At 41.4% G+C, this 19,824-nt stretch overlaps 1 protein-coding gene across 1 annotated transcript in view; it reads left to right on the top strand.

Moving 5' to 3' along the window:
- PTAR1 (protein prenyltransferase alpha subunit repeat containing 1) overlaps nucleotides 1–19,641 on the top strand; it is a 59,112-nt gene extending 39,471 nt beyond the window's left edge. The window contains exons 4-7 of the mRNA XM_060237443.1: nucleotides 5,263–5,367; nucleotides 7,558–7,771; nucleotides 15,320–15,636; nucleotides 17,093–19,641. Of these exons, the coding sequence (XP_060093426.1) occupies nucleotides 5,263–5,367; nucleotides 7,558–7,771; nucleotides 15,320–15,636; nucleotides 17,093–17,438 (982 nt within the window). The 3' untranslated portion in view covers nucleotides 17,439–19,641. The remainder of the gene's footprint in view (nucleotides 1–5,262; nucleotides 5,368–7,557; nucleotides 7,772–15,319; nucleotides 15,637–17,092) is intronic.
- The last annotated feature ends 183 nt before the right edge of the window (nucleotides 19,642–19,824 follow it).

Below are 19,824 nucleotides of genomic sequence, written 5' to 3'. Positions count from 1 at the left end.
AATGATGATCTAAATATTGACATGTCAAAGCCTTTTCACCAGATCTTCTGATCTTTAGCAGTTACTTCATTTGCTGTAGCTTTGATTGCAGACATTTGTGCCGGAAGAGAAATACAGAGCAAATGCAACTATAGTAACAACACTCTTCCTCTGCTTGTTGGAGTTGGGGGTGGTACACAGCGTAGCTGATACATAAATGTTTCACTAGAATTTGACTACATGTCAGAATAATGAAAATAATGTCTGTTTGGGAAAAAATCTGAAAGAGCAAATATAGCTGGATGAAGCCTAAGGTATAAATAAACCCAAAATGTCAAGACTGTACATCTTTTTTTGCTCACGTGACAGTAGTAAAGGTGGCTGTCTTAATATACAGTAGTCATGTTTTTAGAACATGAATAAATTTGGAAATGCCTTAGTCTACCTACCTCCTAATATTACCATTTACAATAATATTTTATGGCATCACTTGTTACATATCATTCTCAGAATGTAACATTGTAGTTCTGTTCATAAACTTGGGGAAAACTGATGTCCTTTCTTGCTCTCCCATTTCTCTAACCCATTATTCCCTTCAGCTGTCATTCTGCATCCTTAGATCATGCCATAGAAGTGAAATACCCTTTTATCCAGCATTGTTTTTGGCAACCCTTGTATCACTTGTCATGCCAATGAAATGTTCTGGAGTTGAGCTGATGTGATTTTCTTTGTACAGCCTTAGCAGCTCTGCTGCTTAATGTCATATGAGACTATAGCAAAAGCACTGACCTGAGTTTGTTTTGCAAAAAAATGTTTGTGTGGTACTTGGTAAAGGGTGCTTAAGAGGAGGTGATACCTAAGTGCTATTTAGGGAACTGTTACAGAGCCTGACAATAGAATAATTTTGGCTTAGATCCTATCTAGAATTTCTGTGGGCACAAAGGGGGATCCTGACTCCCCCAAATGCAGCATAAAGCAGCCCTCCAAATGCTGTTTTTGGGAGATGAGGATCTCCAGAAATGGCTTGAAGGGCACTGGAGTTCTTCTGGGGGGGAGGGATTTGTGAAAATGGCTCCAACCCTGCACCTGTGATAATTCTAGATGGGATATGACATGATATCTTGTAATATATACTATTGTAGCATATGATAAGATGCCTTTAATAAAGTATTCTCCATAAATAAATGCCCACATAAGTGACAACACTTACAAGCCTTCTGGACTAAAATCTGAAGCTGTTTGCTTATGAATTTCAGTACTTTGTATCTGTTTTCTTCTCCCAGAGCTCAAATTCAACATGAGGGCCGTCTACCCCTGTGTTTTCTCTTTCCCCAATTGACTTTTAGTTAAGCAGGCTAGCAGAAGTCAAAGTGTGTACAAATATCAGAAATCTAAGAGCCATTACATGTCCATAATAATCCAAATAAGGCTCTCATTTTTAAAGTTTGTCATGATAAATTTGCTTGTGCTACTACACTTTAATATTTTAGAAATTGAACTAGAGAGTAAAGTAATCTGCGTCTTTTGTATTGGATAAGTGCCTTAACAGCCTGCAGCAAAGAATCTAAATTGTTCTTACCATTTTTCCAGTCCCTTGTTTAAAGCCTTTTATTTTTATTGAATCTTACTTCCATCCTCTACAAAATGGTGCTAACACAGCTTCACTGAACCACAGAATATAGGTATATAACAAAGAATTAAAATCCCTTTTTGCTAAAGTTTAGCTTTTGTCTCTCTTGAATGTCTCTGTATTTAAATATTTCCTAAGCAGTGATTAATGCTTTATGTATTGGTTATTAAGAACAAAATTTGTAGGAGGCAGGTTCAAATGAGTGAAGAGAGGTTTAAAGTGCTGCTTAGAATATTACAACTCTCCTATGTGGAAAGCATTTTCTTGTGGGAAAACAAGAACAAATTATGTGCAGCTACGCATGTATAATAGTTGCTCTCAAAAGAGGGGATGTTACAGAAATTAGGGGAAAAGTAAAAAGGAAGCTGAAAAGGAAAAACAAGACAGTCAGATCCCTAGAGAATGCTTGGAGGCTATTTGAAGCCACACTAATTGAAGCCCAAATAGAATGTGGTCTCTTTAAATGCCTTCTGAGTTCACTTACTTAGTTGTGCTGTGGCAGTAGTGAACTTGGCAAGTAAACTCAGAAGGCATTTAAAAATACTACTGGCTCTTTAAATGTCTTTCCCCCCTTCATCGAAAGCAATGGAGAATGAGGACACCTTCTTTGGGGGCCCATAGAGTGGACCAGGGGGTTCAATCTTTTTAAACCAGGGGTGGTGGTGGTTTGAGGAGAGGCATCAGCAGCTATACCCCAAATTTGGTATCTCTACCTAAAAAAATATCCTCCTCAGAGTCCCAAATACCTCTGAATTGATTCTCCATTATGTCCTATGGGGTGTTAAACATGGAGCCTGTGGACCACATCTAGCCCAGGCAGGGTTCCTATCCATCCCTTGAACAACTGGCTGTCTCCTGCTGCCTTCTCCAGTTCTGCTTCTGCTGCATCGCAGCTTGCTTTGCCAGTCTCTTAATCACACTGGAGAGATAGTAGTCAAGCCTCTGTTCTCTGCATTGGCTGAGGCTCGTCACCTTCCTCCTCCAGAAGAAGAAGGATTATTTCCCTCAATTACACAGGAGATAAAGGCAAGCCTTTCTTTCCTTCCATTGGCTGAGGTTCCTCCCTTTCCTCCCTGTTGCTCAGCTTCCTTAATCACACAAGATAAATACAAAGCACAGTTTTATTCAAGGCATGAGCTTTTTTGTGACTTGCTTCAGTGTGTTTGTATTCTGTTGGGCTCATTATGTTGTGGCTGTTCTGGATGCAACTGGGTTCTCCTCCCTTTTTTCATTGCATTCATGATCCAATATTTTGTAGTAGGAAAGCAATGTTTAGACAAGGAATAACAACAAGCCAGTGAGGTGGATTAGGCCGTGTGTCCAAACCAAGCTCACCCAGCACATTTTCTTTGCAGACTGGGGATTTTGAACTTAGACTTCCCAGATAGCAGGCTCATACTGACCACTATGCATGACTGTCTCTCTATTCTTGCATTGCCTCATAAGAATTGAGATATTGTTCTGGGAAGACTATAATTGTGTAGGCAAACACAGAAACCTCAGTCTGTATCATAGTTCCTTCACATGTTCTTCACAATTACAATTTCCACTCAGTGGATAGATATTAGCACATGTAGCACTCTGCAACACACTGGATATCCTTCGCTTCTCTGCTGACTTTCTACCTTTATACCTGGTTAGTGGTTTAAAGGTACCTAGAGTGATTCAAGGCCCCCAAGCCTGATCCCCAGGCTAAGAACCAAGGGCAGTTGATTCTTGCCAAAAGCGCAAGCCTCTGCCTAAGAGGATCCTTACCATTCAGAGGCCTACTGCCCCTGCCTCCTAGCAGCAACTGATCTTGCTCAGTGAGCAACATACACAACAAAGACCCAGGCAGACCCAGACAAAAACACCCCTCTCAAGAAGGCAACAAGCATGTACTCACCCTGAAACTCTGTTCTTCCATAAAGCACTCCAGTAATTTAGCAGTTCAGGAAAGTCAAAAACACCCTTACTTTCCCTGCAGCTCTCTCCTGGATTCTGTCTCCCAGCCCAGCTGGCTCAGAAAATAATGACTATGATAGACTAGTGTTCTTATTCAGTATAAGCTGGGCTTTTTTTGTAGCAAGAACTCCTTTGCATATTAGGTCACATTCCCTTGAAGTAGCCAGTCCTCCAGGACCTTACAGTAGGCCCTGTAATAAGAGCCCTGAAAGCTTGGCTACATCAGGGGTGTGTAGCCTAATATGAAAAGGGGTTCCTGCTACAAAAAACGCCCTGAGTATAAGGGAGCTTTGTGTGTGGCATGAGGTAGCTTACAAGGGCTTTCCCATTTTTGTGTAGAGCATCAAAGAGGTGTGTATAGTTGCCACCTGTTAAGAGCACCCAGTATTCACTGATTTCCATACACAGAAGTTTTTTCAGTGTGGTAGTGGATTTAGTGGAAATGACAAACTGTAATGAAATCGGCATGCATTGGCTTTCTCTGCTTTGTGTTTTTTATGGAAGTATGGTAAAAATTACATTTAGTAAGAGCAGAAATGATGGGATTCTATTGCTTAAATGCTGGAATGGAAAGGAGTTAATCATTGCTAGTGTAAGGAAAGGAAATTATAATTTGATCTATTTTATCACTGACTGTCTCCAGAATTCTCTTGTATAGCTTTTGGTAATTTAAAATTCCTTTGCCAAGTTACCTTCCCTCCCCCCCAAATACCCACTATCCATGTTAAATGACCTTTTCTGTTACAGTGACAAAAGGATTCAAAACTCCCCTTTAATTCCTGACATTACTGACAACAGTAGAACCGACCAGCAGTTTGTTTCTGTTCCAACACCTGGAAAACACCTACCGTATTTTTCGCACCATAAGACGCACTTTTTCCTCCCAAAAAAGTGGGGGGGAAAGTGTGTGCGTCTTATGGAGCAAAGGTACCATACGTACCTTCCTCGGGGGGGGGGGGGTGATCCGCTGCCTCCGTCCCGGCGCTTCCCGTCCCTGCCTGCCTGGCTCCAGCTCTGATGCTTACAGCAAGCGCCAGGATAGCTCCCTCCGCCCTCTGATCCCAGCGCTTGCTTTAAGCATCAGTGCTGAAGCCAGGCAGGCAAGCAGGGAGAAAGCACGCCGCCTCCTCCACAGCCAGGGCTTCCTCTTTGCCTGTCTGCCAGGCTTCAGCTGCTGCTTCTAGCAAGGGCTGGGTTCAGAGGCAGGATTGAGAGGGGGAAGGTGCCCAGATCTGGGTGCACAGCTTCAAAAATTTTTTTCCTGTTTTCCTCCTCTAAAAACTAGATGCGTCTTATGGTCCAGTGCGTCTAATGGTCCGAAAAATACGTACTTCAGCCCATTCAACATCTGTGCTCCTCTCATTTGTAATCTGTCTGGGTTATAGTTTGCACAACGCAAGGTGGGCATTTGATGCAGAATGTTTGCTTAAGTGTGCCTGACATTTAAAAGAGTACAACAAATGATGTCTGGTTGAGTGGGAAGAGAAGCCTATGTGGTCACAAAATAATCTGCATGACAATAGTACTCTTAGTGCTGCTCTGCACTTACTGCTTTGTCAAGGACAATATTTTGACTGTTCCAAACCATTTCAAAGTGATATCTTACACAAAGTAAGACTCAGGAAAATGATAGAATGCTTTATCAATGTTTAAGATAATTACTGTGCTGGTCAATTTAAATTAATGTTTGTCCTAATTAATTTGTTTAGGAAAGAACTAATACTATCTGGCACTTTAAATCCAGTTAAAGATTTACATCTTGGGAAACTGGCGCTAACTAAGTTTCCGAAGAGTCCAGAAACTTGGATTCACAGGTTTGTCTGTCTTTTCTTTGTTTTCTTAGAAAACATTGAAATAAAGGTACTTTGTTCTCAATGAAGCATGAATGATAAATACATGTGATATTATAAGATTGTTTATCGGGAAGTTTCTTTCTTTGCTATTTATTTAAATATTTATATATATTCTTAAATTCAACATTATTTAACTAAAATTCAATCAAAATTGTTTAATAAAAAAATCAATCAGTGGCAAAAAACAAGTAAACTTCTTACAGTATGATACATTTACAAATAACCATAACCCCAAATTAGTAACATCACCAGTGTATATACAGACTGTTCAGATAAAAGCTAATCTGTGGAATTTTGCAAGAGAACTGGCTTTTCTAATTCACTCTAGAAGAGAATTTCAGAAGCCTTTCAGAAAAAGCTCTTTGAACACCCTTGCCAGAGAGAGAACTGTCAGAACCTCTTATTGGCAGGTGGGCCCAGTAATCTTTACAGTGTAAAGAGCTGGGGTGGGGTGGGGGGGTTTGGTGCACGATATATTTTTACATGGTCTGAGGCCTGGTCTTGCATTTGCATTACAATGAGAAATGAAACCTACAAATATATGTGTGTGGTGGGAGTCACATTTGTGAATGTTCTCTATATAAACCACTGTTTGCAAGTACAATATTACTGTACCAGCAAGAGTGCTGAGCTAGAATTTTTGTCTCTGACATGGTAGGTGTTTTTGTTTTTTTAAAAAATATGCAGTACATTTAATATGGGAAGAATACAGAGACAATTTCTACCTATAGAAATCTACAGCCTCAGGATTGTGCCATTTCATTTTGTTCCATATGCAAACCAGGCCTGACAATACCTGGATCTTAATGGAAATGTTAACTCAGTAGAAGTTAATCTTATCTTGGGATCTTAATGGAAATGTTACCTCAGTAGAAGAATGTTATGAATTATTAGGATGGTAGCTGAAACTAAAACAGAAAATATTATACTGCTATTAGAATACTATGCACGTTTCTGGTGACCCCATTTCAAGAAAGGATATCTAAATGTTTGAAAGACACAGAAAAAAGCAACTAGGGGGAAAAACTAAGATGTTTGATCCAGGTAACTTTAAAAAAAACATATGTTGAGAGGTTAGCAGTTCAGTTGGAAGGTTGTTTTTGAACTGTACTTTGCACTGAAGAGGAAGTAACTAATTGACTCTGAGTACATAAAGGGAAAAGGGGAAGAGGGAAAGCACAAACAAAGGCTTGTTTGAGAAGCATCAAACTATATAGGTTTGGCATTACATCTGAACCAAGCCAAAATTACTTATGGTTTGAGAAGAAAAGAAGATAAGAGATTGGATTTATACCCCACCCTTCATTCAGAGTGGTTTACAATCTACTTTCCCTTCCCCTCCCCACAGCAGACAACCTGTGAGATAGGTGGGGCGGAGAGAGCTCTTTCAATAACTGCTCTTGAGAAAGCAACAGAGTGGTTTACAATCTACTTTCCCTTCCCCTCCCCACAGCAGACAACCTGTGAGATAGGTGGGGCGGAGAGAGCTCTTTCAATAACTGCTCTTGAGAAAGCAACTCGTTAAAGAACTGTGACCAACCCAAGGTCACTCAACAAGTGCATGTGAAGGAGTGGGGAATCAAACCTGTTTCTCCCGGATTAGAGTCCGTGCACTTAATCACTACATCAACCTGGCTCTGGTTTGAAAAAGTGGCTAGAGATCTGAGTGGCAGAATAGTGGAATGAAGCTGATTGTCAGTGAGGAGTTCAGGTTATACTAAAGGATGCATAAGCTTTCAAGAGTCAAAGCTCTGTTTGTTAGATATTTTGACTCAGGCAATTTTGAGAGCTTTGATTCTCAAAAGTTTATACCCCCAAAATCTTGTTGATGTCTGAGATGCTACTCAACTCAAATCTAGCTGCTCTGCTACAGACCAACACTTCTACCCTCTGAAACAAAAGGAAGTACAATTTAAGTGTCTTTTTAGAAGGATTCAATGTCAGTCCATCGTGACTACTGGATGAAATGTTGACAAAAGCATTTGGGTTCCACTAGGGAGATGTGAGAGTGTTGACAGTATTTCTTCTTTTCTCTATCCCAGCTTTGAATGTATTCTTAATTAAGAACCAGTCTAATGAAAAAATAATAATGAAATGTTTTCACTCTCTTGAATCGGCTTTTGCATTCTTAACTCTACACCATTTAACCAGACGATGGGTGCTGCAACAACTAATTCAGGAAAACTCCTTGCCCACTCTTGTGATTAAAGGGAATTTGGAAATGGCACCAACAGAAAGGATACAACGATTAGTAAAAGAAGAAATGGATGTCTGTTGTGAAGCTGCTGGGAGATATCCAAGCAATTATAATGCCTGGTCCCATCGCATCTGGGTTTTACAACACTTGGCAAAGCTCAGTACAAAGGTAGGGAACCATAGTGAACAGAATATCTGGATTCTAACATTGTAAGAAGTACATGAGCTGGAATAATAATTTATCTTTGAATTTTTTCACCAATAAGCCTAGTGAGATTTCTTTCAGAAGGCAAGAAAGTTAAAAAATGATATGAACCAGATTGAGCTGATTTGTATAGAGAGATTAAACTAGCAGCTTTGTAGAGTACTAAATAATATCAATGGTAGATAGTTACAATTCAAAATGATAACTGAGGAGAGAAAAGCATGTGGAAGGTGGGATAGAGCAGTAGAGACCAGGAATAAATTATATACTGGTACAGGCCATAAAGTCTCCCAATAGAATAAAATTAACACATATTTTAATACTATAATTTTAGGACTTTCTTCTGCCTTTATTCTCTAAAGACTGTCCATTGTTCAAATGCAAATCATACATTGGTATAGGTTGAGAGAAAGATCAGACAATTTAGAAGCAGCCTGATGTTTACAAGTGCCTTTCAAATATCTAAGGAAATCCTTCAGCTCAGTTTATGCAGCTTTAATAAATTAACGTGACATCAAACAGCCAGAATACAGCTAACTGGCTCTGGAAATGCCTTATCAACCTGAACAGAAATGTCTGTATGAAAAGCACTTGGTTCCACCCCTTCAGGGTAGTTCTCAGGGGGTGCTCTCTAAAATAGATTATGTGAGCAAGTTGGAAGATGTTGGTACCTGTCTTGTCTAAAATGGGGGGAAAGGACAATATCCTAATGGCTTTCCAGGTGCAGTTTCTCATCAGGGAGCCAGGCTTGGTGCCTCTTTGTTGTGCAGGCACATTGACCTTCCACAGTAGCCATTCTTGACTCTTCATTCTTTCATCTCCTTTGCTGTCTGCTGCCCCACCAGGCATTTTCAGGGGAAGGGTGCTGACTTTGCAAAAGCTATAAGCTGCTTTCACCTCCTTACAAGGATGTCACTTTATGCATCTCAGCTTGTCACCTGAGAACCTTCCAGAATGATAAGGACATTTAATAATAGCCTGAAAAGTATGTTACATGCCCCAAGAGAAAATCAGGCAGCACTGCAGACTCTTAATTCCCAAAAAGAGAATGTGGTGGCGGGAATTAAAAGAACAATGACAGCTAGGGCACTTTCAGTTTGCTTTAAAAATAAAAACTATTTCCATTAAATTAAAACAGACATTATGATGTTTAATCCAGGAAAACTAAGGGTTGGATCCAGACTACAATAGCAGTTTCTTCCTATTCCCCAATCATGCAGCAGAAGCCCTCCCTGTCATTCCTCAGGGTCCTCTGTCTCCCCAAGAGCAGCATTTCATGGTGATCAGAGCGCTGAAGGAGGATATGAAAGTTGCTGATTGAAACTTAGTCTGAATCCACCCCAGTGAATGCTTGCAGTGTCATGTAGTTTAGTGTATCTCAACTACACTTCAAGAGGCTTGTACACAGGGGTTTTTTTTTAGTAGGAACTCCTTTGCATGTTAGACCACACACCTCTGATGTACCCTGTCCTCCGAGAGCTTACAGGGCTCTTAGTACATCAGGGGTGTGTGGCCTAATATGAAAAGGAGCTCCTGCTACAAAAGAAGCCCTGCTTGTACATAATCTAGTTTTGGAAGGCACACTTCAGTGCTGGAGGCAGAGACATAGTTATAAAAATAGTCAGAACATTTGTTGTTTTTAGTACCCCATTTCCAATGAATTCAAAATGATGTTGAATTTGATTACTTATATTTGGGATAATGTTGTGTGAGTGTATGTTAAGGATGCTTCGAGTGGAAAGGCCAGTCCAAAGGAAGAAGGCCATGTATAGGAATAGTTTACTGATTTCCATGCTGGTATCTAATTCCTACTTTCCTCCTACCTTTCTGAAGGCTAGAAACTCAGCCTTAAAGGAGGGAGACTGTATAGACCAGGATATGCTTCCTGGCCATTCCACCTGCTCTCTCTTCCTCTGCAATGTCTGTGATTACAGTCTTCTGCTGCCTGTTTGTTTGTAGCTATAATCTCTGCACCCCTGCCTGTAAATTTGTCTCTTTCCCCATTGCTCTGTAGCCAAGGCATTGAGTCCTACAGTAAATCTTAAAAAAAGAATGGGAATGGACTCAAAATCCAGCAACTAATTTTAAAAAGCATAAAAGGGGGGGGGGGGAGAATATAGAGAGTAGAAACAAAAGTGTAACAGCGGTAGCAGATCTACACATACATTTCTGTAAAAGATTTCCAAATACCTAAAATTGTCCATATGCAACTGTCATCTGTATGCCATACATTCAAATATTGATAAGTTGTAAGGGCCTCAGCCTGCAGGAGATGGGCAGTTACCTCTCCAGTGTTGTAATTCAAATCTTTTAGCTGTAGTAAGGGCTTGGAGGGTCCATTTTCATTGACCTTGAGTTATTCTTCAATACACAAAGAAAAGGAAAGCTTCCCTGTGCAAGCACCAGTCGTTTCCGACTCTGGGGTGACGTTGCTTTCACAACATTTTCACAGCAGACTTTTTATGGGGTGGTTTGCCGTTGCCTTCCCCAGTCATCTACACTTCCCCCCAGCAAGCTGGGTACTCATTTCACTGACCTTGGAAGGATGGAAGGCTGATAGTTTAAAAGTGCAGATGTATCCTTAAAAATCAATGAACATTCTAATACAGAACTGATATGAGTAATAGCTTCTTTCCAGAAAAACCAAATAACTGGACATGCCAGAAGCATATGTTTAAGAGATTTGTCCTGTGAGTTACAATGCCTTGTTTTACTCATTCATTCCTTTTTGTTTTTAAATTTCAGGGTTTTTTATTGAGAAAAAAGATAGGCAGCTAACAAGACATAACAGATATACACTATACAGATAACAAAAGAATACACACACACATATACACACACATTAGTAAAAAGAGGCTTCTGATTTTCTTTACAACAGATACAGGTTTAATTGTTTAATTTTCTCTTGCTATATGCATACTGTTATGGGCTCTCTTTTTTCTATTATCTACTTTTCTTATTCCTAAAACCACAAATTATCAAATCATTATTACCTATTTTATGCAAAAAGTCTATAAGGGATTTCCAATCAGTAATAAATTGTCTTTTCCCTAATCAATGCCGTGAGTTTGGCCATCATTGCAAGTTCCAACAGCTTCTCCAACCATTCTTCTATTGAAGGTATCGTTGGACTCTTCCATTTTTCTATGTATAGTAGTCTCGCTGCCATGGTAATATATAAAAACAAAGTTCTATGACGGTTTTCCAGCTCCTTGTCCATTAGTTCCAAAAGAAAAAACTCTAGTTTCAGTTGTACATTAATCTTAGGTCTGGATTGACCTATTATGTTAATGTAGCATGTGAAAATGGATAAAATTGATATTGATATTATTATTATTGTTATTATTATTATTATTATTATTATTATGCACCATAGTTCTCTTGCTGCAAAAATTACAGGATGGAGCAGAATTCACTCTAGCATAAGTAGATCCTAACACATTCCACTTAGAGGGGCACTAGAGAGACCATGACGGGTGTTAATTAGTACAAGTTAATAAATATGCCTAATAATAAAAACTAAAACCAGGAAAACCAAATCCTCCTTCATTAAGTGGGAGTTGCATCCTCTTTTAAGAAATCTGAGGCAGTAAGAAGCCCTACATAAATTTCCAAAACAAAGTATTAATTTGATTAATATCTCTACAAAATATATGAAAAGGAATAGGTATAATTATTTAGGGCTGGGTATGATCTGGAGCCCCATGGTGCAAAGTGGTAAAGCTGCAGTACTGCAGTCCAAGCTCTGATCATGACTTGAGTTCAATCCTGGCAGAAGCTGGGTTCAGGTAGCCAGCTCATGGTTGACTCAGCCTTCTATCCTTCTGAGGTCGGTAAAATGAGTACCCAGCTTACTGGGGGTAAAGTGTAAATGACTGGGGAGGCAGTAGCAAACCACCCCGTAAAAAATCTGCCATGAAAACTTTGTGAAAGTAATGTCATCCCAGAATCAGAAACAACTGGCGCTTGCACAGGGGATTACCTTTACCTCTTCACCTTTACTATCTGGTTCAGACTTGGAAGGCTGGGCCAAACTTTAGCCAGTTAGAGGTTCGCAAGCTGCAGCTCAGGAAATATATGCTTGGCGCATACCTATCCAAGCTTTTCGCCGCAGCTTGGAAGCACTCAAAGAAATCTCACCCAAAAACCTTTGCACAAAAATGCTGGTGGGGGTAGTATTTTCCAGCTCTGAAAACACCAGTAGGGATTCTCCCAAGCTTGATAGGCAGTTTATGTATTTATTCATTGTTTTCAGTTTATAACCTGCCCCCTAGGGTGGCCAGATCGTCCCGCCCACCCAGGAAAGTCCCGCCCCTGCCCCCAAATTCCCGCCTCACGGGTTGGCTAACCCGGGACCAAGCAAATCCCGGGTTCGCCAAAATCCCGCCGCCATGGTGAGTGCGGTGACTGGTAACGCAGCGCCTTCGGTCGACCTGCCGTCCTTCTCCACCTCGCAGAAGCAGAGCAAGAACACCCCTCCTTCACAGACACACAAGTCACCCAGTCAGGAAAGGGTTAAAGAGAGTCCCCACCCCACCTCCCCACCGCGGGCTGAACTTTCCTCGCGGTGATCCAAGGGGGAGCGGAGCAGGAGCCAAAGTCGGGGGTGTGGGGGGAGGGGGAGAGAAGGGCGAAAGAAACTAGTTTGGGGCAGCGTTCCCTCCAAGCTGCACAATCATGCGAGCAGAACAATCTACTTTGTGAGCTGCTTGCAGCATTGAAGTTGTGAGCTGCTGCATTACTTCGTGTGCTCCGGGGCCCTCCTTCCTGAGCGGAGACAAAAAGCTGTGAGTTGGAGGCTAAAAACCTGTGCGCCAGCTCCCGCTCACTCAGCTTAGAGGGCACACTGGTGAGAGGTCCCTGGGAGAAGTCCTGCGCCGGCTGCTCTGCCTGTGCGCAACTCCCTCTGTCGGGGGGTTGGACAGAGAGAGAGGCGAGGAGGGCAGCGTGCTCCTCAATCCAACACGCCCGGGCTGGAGAGAGAAGCTCGGGGGGTGGTTTGCTTGCAGCTCTGCAGCCGCCCCGGCGTGGTCCCTTCTTCTTCCCTCCCTGCTCCGCCTCCTCCCGGCCGGCCGGGGCTGCCTCCGGGCTTGCAACTTTCTCCTCTCTCTCCCGGGCGCAGCAGCAGCAAGAGGAACCTGTTACTGGCGGCTTCTTCCTGCCACTGAGTCATCCCCCTGAATGTCGGGGCTGGTCGTGCTCTGTGCTCCGTGCACGCGGTTTCCCAGACCAGATGGCCGCCGGGGGTCTGTTCGACTGAAGGCAGGCAGCCGCCGCAAATGGCGTGCAAGCGGAGAAGCCAGCTCGGTCTACATGGGGGTGGGGGGGGGAGGGTTGCCCAAAGAGCTTCCCATTTCAAAGAGAGAAAAGGAATGAAGATGCACATCAAAGCCATTCTGTTTCAGTGTAACGCCGTAGTTCTTGGTGGTGTTGGTTTTTTGTGTCTTGACATTTCTGGTACAGCTGGGAATTTATTCCCCCCCCCCCCCCACCCTCAGCCAACAATGTTGTTTCCTCTGTGTTCAAAATGTTGTCAGCCTGTGCAATTTCTTTCTTTCTTTCTTTAAAAAAGTATCACTTCCCTTGCTTTAAACCAAAAGGGACATGGTGTGTTTTACAAGTTTCCCCATTTTGTGTCTGAGTGTAAAGTCTGCTTTTGGAGGTTTGGCTTCTGTATGTCTTGCAATGAATATCCGAGCATGGGACATCATGTGCTCATGGTCCCCTTTAAAAATATTTTTTTGGGTACAAGGTGTAAATAAAACCCAGGTTTCAGCCTTGTCTTGTGAGCAGTGTTCCCTCTAAGCTGCAGTCTTGTGAGCAAAAATGCTATTTTGTGAGCTACTGGCGTTAAAGTTGTGAGCTACTGGAATTAAAGTTGTGAGCTACTACATAAATTATTGTGCTCTGGGGTCATCCTTCCTGAGCTAAGACAAAAATCTGTGAGCTGGAGGCTAAAAATCTGTGAGCTAGCTCATGCTAACTCCGCTTAGAGGGAACACTGCTTGTGAGTAAACCCTATTGAGCTCTGCAGGAGTGACTTCTGAGTGAACAGGCATAGGTTCGTACTGTAGGCAATCTCTTCTGAGCTTCTGGGTGTGATTTGGAGTATGCTTGAGTTTTGAGGTTTTGTTGAGGTTCAGTTCTTTTGCTTCTGGTTCCAATGGGTCATTTGAGACACTTTGTCCAATGAGGTGCAGCTTTTTGGCTTGCCAGCGTGCAAAGGTTTCTGTCAAAGTTTGTGGACCCATGTCAGGGAAGTAACAAGAGGGCTACCCTCTTGTTAGAGCGCGGTGCCATGTCCCGGGGGTGCTGCACCCACCTCCTGTGGGATGTGAGGAAGCGGAGTTTGGGGCTAGAGGAGCCCGTCCTGCTGTGGAGGCGATACCTCGGTGAGAAGGGAGGGCGGGGTCTGGGCGGCGGGGGGAGGGGGCGGGGGGGCACGTCGTAGGTTGCCCCTCCCCCAGCAGCGCAGGCCATGGGCTTGACAGCGCTCGAGCTGGAGGGCCACGAGGGCGGGGCTGGTTGTGGGGCCAGGAGTTCAGTCCTTGGGGCAGCGCAGCTCGTTGGTCACTTTCTGCTTCCGGCAGGTGGCGCGGGGAAATGATGTCACAGGAAGTGAAGTCATTTCCTGTTTCCGGCGGTGGCATGACGTTACCCGAAGTGGCGTCACCGGAAGTGACGTCATTTCCTGTTTGTGGCGGCGCTTTGCGCGCACACACATTCATTCCCCACTCAAGGTGTCCCTGGCTGGCCTGCAGATATTATGGCCACCCTACCCACACAAAATGGGCTCAGGGTGAGTAACAACATATAAAACTTACATTTTTGGGTGCTTTTTTTGGGAGGGGTTTAGTTCAGTGGGATTTACACACACTAAGCTGCTTTGTCTTTGGGGGAGAGCTGTTCTTTTGCATATCGATTTTCCTGCTTTCCATTTGAACCTCCTGAAAATTTGCTATTCAGCAATAAGAGCTAAAATTTAATCTAGTGCAATTGTCTTTTAGGTTTACAACAGATTTACTTTTTAAAGACTATTGGCCCTTATTTCTGAATGTCACTTCTAAATCAATAAATACACCCACAAACCCTAAACAAGAGTTCCAAAGGTAATGTGTAGTCTTATTAGCTTAAAGTATATAGCTCTATTTAGAAGGTATGGTGAAATGGCAAGGAAGCAGAGGGTATGTTTGATTGATGGCCTTTGACATTATAGATTTTGGATTCAAACACCTCAAGGGTAACTGAGGACATAATTTAACATATTTTATCCATTTTAAAATGTCCTTGAATCGAGATAAAGGTCCTAATCTGAGGCTTATCCATTTCTTTGTTCATTTTCCTTTGACTCCATTTGTTTTAGCTGTGTTGAAGACCATGGACAGCATGCCTTAATAGCAGAGGACCTGAGAGTATCACTTTGAGGGGGAAGTGAAATAATGAAAATAGAAAAGCTAGGCATTTTTTGTGTTTGTGGTTGGGTTAATTTTACTGTTTGCTTTTGATTTTCAGATTCTACTTGATGAACTTTCTTCCACTAAACACTGGGTTTCCATGCATGTTTCAGACCATAGTGGATTCCACTACCGCCAGTTTTTATTAAAGTCCTTGATTGGCAGAACCGTGACTGACTATACTGTTCAGATGCATAATCAGCCAAACAATCAACAAGCACCCAGTCTTCCAAAAGCTGAAGGAAATAATGAAGTGGATGCTGCCTATGTGGAAGAACAAAGGCCAGATCACCCTTTTCTTCTAAAGGAAGAAGTAGAGCTCTGCACTGATTTAATTAATAGTTATCCAGGGCATGAAACTCTATGGTGTCACAGGTAAGGAAATGTATTCAAGGATGTGGGCTTGAAGAGGATGCTTGCAGCTCAAATCAGACACACTTCTCCAAATCTTTGCTGACTTTTTAAAAATAGGGGTGCTGGTGGACAGTTGCTTGTAGCAAGGTGGAGAAAATTTCCAGTCTTCATGATAAAATGCATTCAGGAAGTGGCTTAAAGTGTCTTTCTTGGAGCTGTCTCTGTGTATGGAATGTTAGATGTTGATTTATTTTAGTCTGAGGGTTAGTGTCCACCAGGAAAAAAAGCTTTTAGTTTACAGCATGATACAGTTTTTGTTTTGATGTTTAATATCAATCCAAACTCGTGTTATATTCTCTGTAGAAGCCACTAGAGGGTAGCTTTAGCAAGATGGATCTATTGATTATCACTATCCTCTCATTTTAAAGAATGTGGGATAGGTTAAATATCTCAAACTCCCAGGGTATTTATTTAAGTATTTCAGTAGCGAATCAGTCTGAGGCAGTAGCATGGTTACATGATAAAAACAGCTCTAAACAAAGTTTTGAGAATTGCAGAGAAACAGATGCAATTGTTTCAGTCTCCACTGTAGAAGATGTAAATTCAATCCCTTTGTATTCCACCCACTGCCCCCAGCCAAGCTCTTTATGACTCCTCTTTTCTATGGAAGTTGTAAAATAGATGAATAGGAGGAGCAAACAGTTCTCTATCCCTGTCTCTCTCTTTCTTCACACTACCACCTTGAACGCTGTTTTGGCTGTGTCTGAAGTTTCCATTAACCTTACAAAAAGTAATCCTGATGTTAGTGTCAGATGTTCTCAGAACTACATTTCCCAGGGTTTCTGGCACCTTGATACTTCCAGATCAGCGTTGGAGACATTAGGGAGACAGGATAAGACAGTCCAAGATAGTGAGGGATTTTCCCTTCCATCCATTTGCCTTTCTGCCTCTTTTATAGCAACAACCTCCACAGAGTATGGCTAGGATAGTTGAATGGGGTGGGTGGGGAGGACAGAAGGAGGATTCTTGTTGGATAACATCTCCAGATGAAGGGTATTGCGGAAAAATACATTTTAATCTAAAAAAGGTATTTTTCATATTGTCTCTTGTGGTGATCACCTAAAATGCCAAACTATGACTCTTATGATACTTTACAGCCCAAGTCCATTGAAGACAATGGGCTTAGAAGGGTGCAACTCAGTTTACAATTGCACTGTTACTTTCAGATAGTAATAAATTGGGTAGTTTTCAGTTACGAATAAATGCAGAGAGATTTTAAGTGATAGCAAATTTAACATGAGCCACAAAAATCTAAGTTGGAAATAAAACCTTTTTTTTTCTAATGCTTAACAAGATGCGAAGCAATCTACATTGAGGTTAGGGAGAAAATGACAGAAATATTTTCTTTTATTTAGTCATTCATTTTCTTAGACATGCTGAATGAAGTCTGACTTTTTTTTCTGACTTCTCTTTGAAGACGGCACGTGTTCTATCTTCAGCACCACTTAAAGAACAAACTTGTACTTCTGAACACCCAGGCAGGGGCTGCAGACAGCAGCGATGGAACTCTGAATAACACTCACCCTGGTGGTGCCCTTGGTCATGTGACTCAGGCCATGGATGTTGATGGTTTGATTGAATTCAACAAACAAGGCTACACTCAAGAAATCAAGCGGCTGAAACGTGCTCCTCTGCAGGACTCTGTCAGTCTGGAAGCAGAATACAGATTCACTGACCAGGTTCTATCAACTTGCAGGGATGTAGAACAGGCAAGGTTTGCTGGTGCATACAGAAAATGGCTGGGTTCTTTTCTAGGTCAGTGAAGGAGGAAATTAAAAAAAACTGCAGGGTCCCTTGTTTAGTGCAATATTCTCTTTTTGAAACACAGGTGCACATTATGGCTCTTGGCACTTTCCACCCTTTTGATGTTGTTGTCAGTGCTGGAACTTCATCTGCAATGATGGCTTTAGTTTTATATATATATACACACACACATACATTTTAAAATATCCTGGTTTTTATTAAAGCTTCTTCTGCACTTACATTTCTGTATAGGATAACTCCTTCTAGTTTTAGTACAAACTTGAAAACAAATGCCCCTTAAATTAAGATGAATAGAAATTTTTAAGTAGATAACCTAGGTGGGTTTCCTGACTAGAAGCAAGTTTGCTTTCAAATCTCCCTTCTATAACAAATGCTCAAGAAGCACTCAGAGCCATTGGCCATTGAAGACAAACCAATAAGCTGTGCAGATTAGTTTTTGGCAAGATTGATTTTGAATAAGATATTTTTTTGTTATATCATTGCATTGCCTTCATTGCTCTACTGCTCTTCTGTAAGAATTCAGGCTATAGTTGACCTGTTTCCAGTGCACATTTGAATTGCTCTGAGGACATTCCAGTACTATAACTCATTTTTGCATTGTAGTGCCAGTGAAGTATAGATGATACAAAATAGAAGAGTTGTGATAAGACTATCATATCTCTGCCTTATACACATACACCATGCATCCACCATCAGTTATATGGTTATGTAAAACTCTTCATTACATATCATATTTTTATTTATTTTCCTTTGTCAGTGTTAATTATGTGTATTTCCATATGTATTGTGAACACTACAGATATGTGCAGCTCTTCTTAAGTGTGACATGCCATAGACAAATCAGTTCAGGTGTTTAGAATTAAAAGAGGCTAAGGTAACTGGCCTTATTGAGTTTAAACAAGAAAATAATGCCCTGTGGCTGTTCTGTCATTGAGAAAGGACTGTTATGTCCAGTCTCTTCTACCTAGCAGCCTTTTACCATTATGTTTAAATCTATCAAACATAAACTGGGTGCAGAAGCAATTAATTTTCCTTCTTTTAGCGCTTTCCTACATTTGGAATTTTGAAACTATTATAGCGCTACCATGAAACACTTTTTCTCTGTATGTGTAGGTCCCAGCTCTGTTTCCCCCAAAGCTCACACAGGACTGATGTGTGAGTGGGATTCTTTGTTGATGTCAGTTAGAGTAGCCTCATTGTGTGTTTGGTGAAGGTTTGGCCTGGAGCACACCAATATGGAAATTCTTTCTGTACAAGGAACACCTGAATTGAACAGACACGACAGGATTCCGTTTGTCATGATGAAGCCAATGGTCCATATGTATGCGTGTGCACATTTTCTCAAAGCATATACTGCTCGTTTAGAAATGTATCATTTTACAATGTGCTTGCTAAAATAATAGTTTGATCAGGTTTCTCACCCAAGCTGGGGTGGCTCCAAATATTGAAATGTTTCCATTCACAATCTTTGTGCCTGTTTTCTTTGTACAAAGTGGAAAGCTGCATACTGCTGCTTTTCTAGGTAAGAAACTAGTAAAGCTGTAGAGCAGCTTGATTCTGTTGTCCTAAAGGGTGGCTTTTATTGGGCAGCTTAAATCTCATGCAAGTATTGGAACAAATTAGTTTGCCAAATGAATAGTGACATTTCTTTAGTATCACGAAGCCTGTCTTTAATTGGAGAGGCTTTGAAATAAAAGGAACTGGCCACCCAGGAAAAAGATCCCCTTCCTCCTCCCCCAGCAGATAAATAGTTTCTGGTTGTAGCTAACCCATTCCCTGAAAGTAAAACGTTTCAGATTTGAGTTTTTAATGTACAGTTGGATAGTACTAGAAATACCAGGGTAATACAGAGAATATTATCTTCTAATATAGTTACATTTTATTTTTACAACAATATCATAGGGCATAGTTCACTAAGACTGGGGTTGGTGCATCCCCCGTTTATTTTGAAGGGGTCTTGTGTGATTCACACACAATTCAGAGAAGTATGTGTAATACCAGTCCATAATGGATTTTAGTTTATTTGTAGTCTCTCACTTTTTGCATTCCTGCAGTTTAGCCAGAGAGAGAGAGAAGGATATGTGAAGTGGGGATGCAATAAAGAATGTTGTTCATGATGGGCAGATAATTCCCTGTTTGCTCGAGCTGGATTGATTTTATGAGAGCTTTCAAAGATAATAGTGAAACGTGAGTTGAAATCCATTTTGCTTTCTGTTTGATTTTTAAACTGAAGTCCCAGCTAGATTCCCTTGAGCTGTACATAAATAGAGATAGCTCCACTTATTAAATTTGGCAGCCCTTCCATTATCATAGATGTAAGGTCAAACTCTGCCCTCAGATACGGTTTTGAACTTCTCAGTGATGGCAGTAGGAATCACTTATGCT

The sequence above is a fragment of the Heteronotia binoei genome, chromosome 4 (assembly GCF_032191835.1).
Source record: "Heteronotia binoei isolate CCM8104 ecotype False Entrance Well chromosome 4, APGP_CSIRO_Hbin_v1, whole genome shotgun sequence".
Lineage (NCBI taxonomy): Eukaryota > Metazoa > Chordata > Lepidosauria > Squamata > Gekkonidae > Heteronotia > Heteronotia binoei.
Note: the sequence above shows the minus strand (reverse complement) of the source record. Positions and strands in the feature narration are given on the sequence as shown.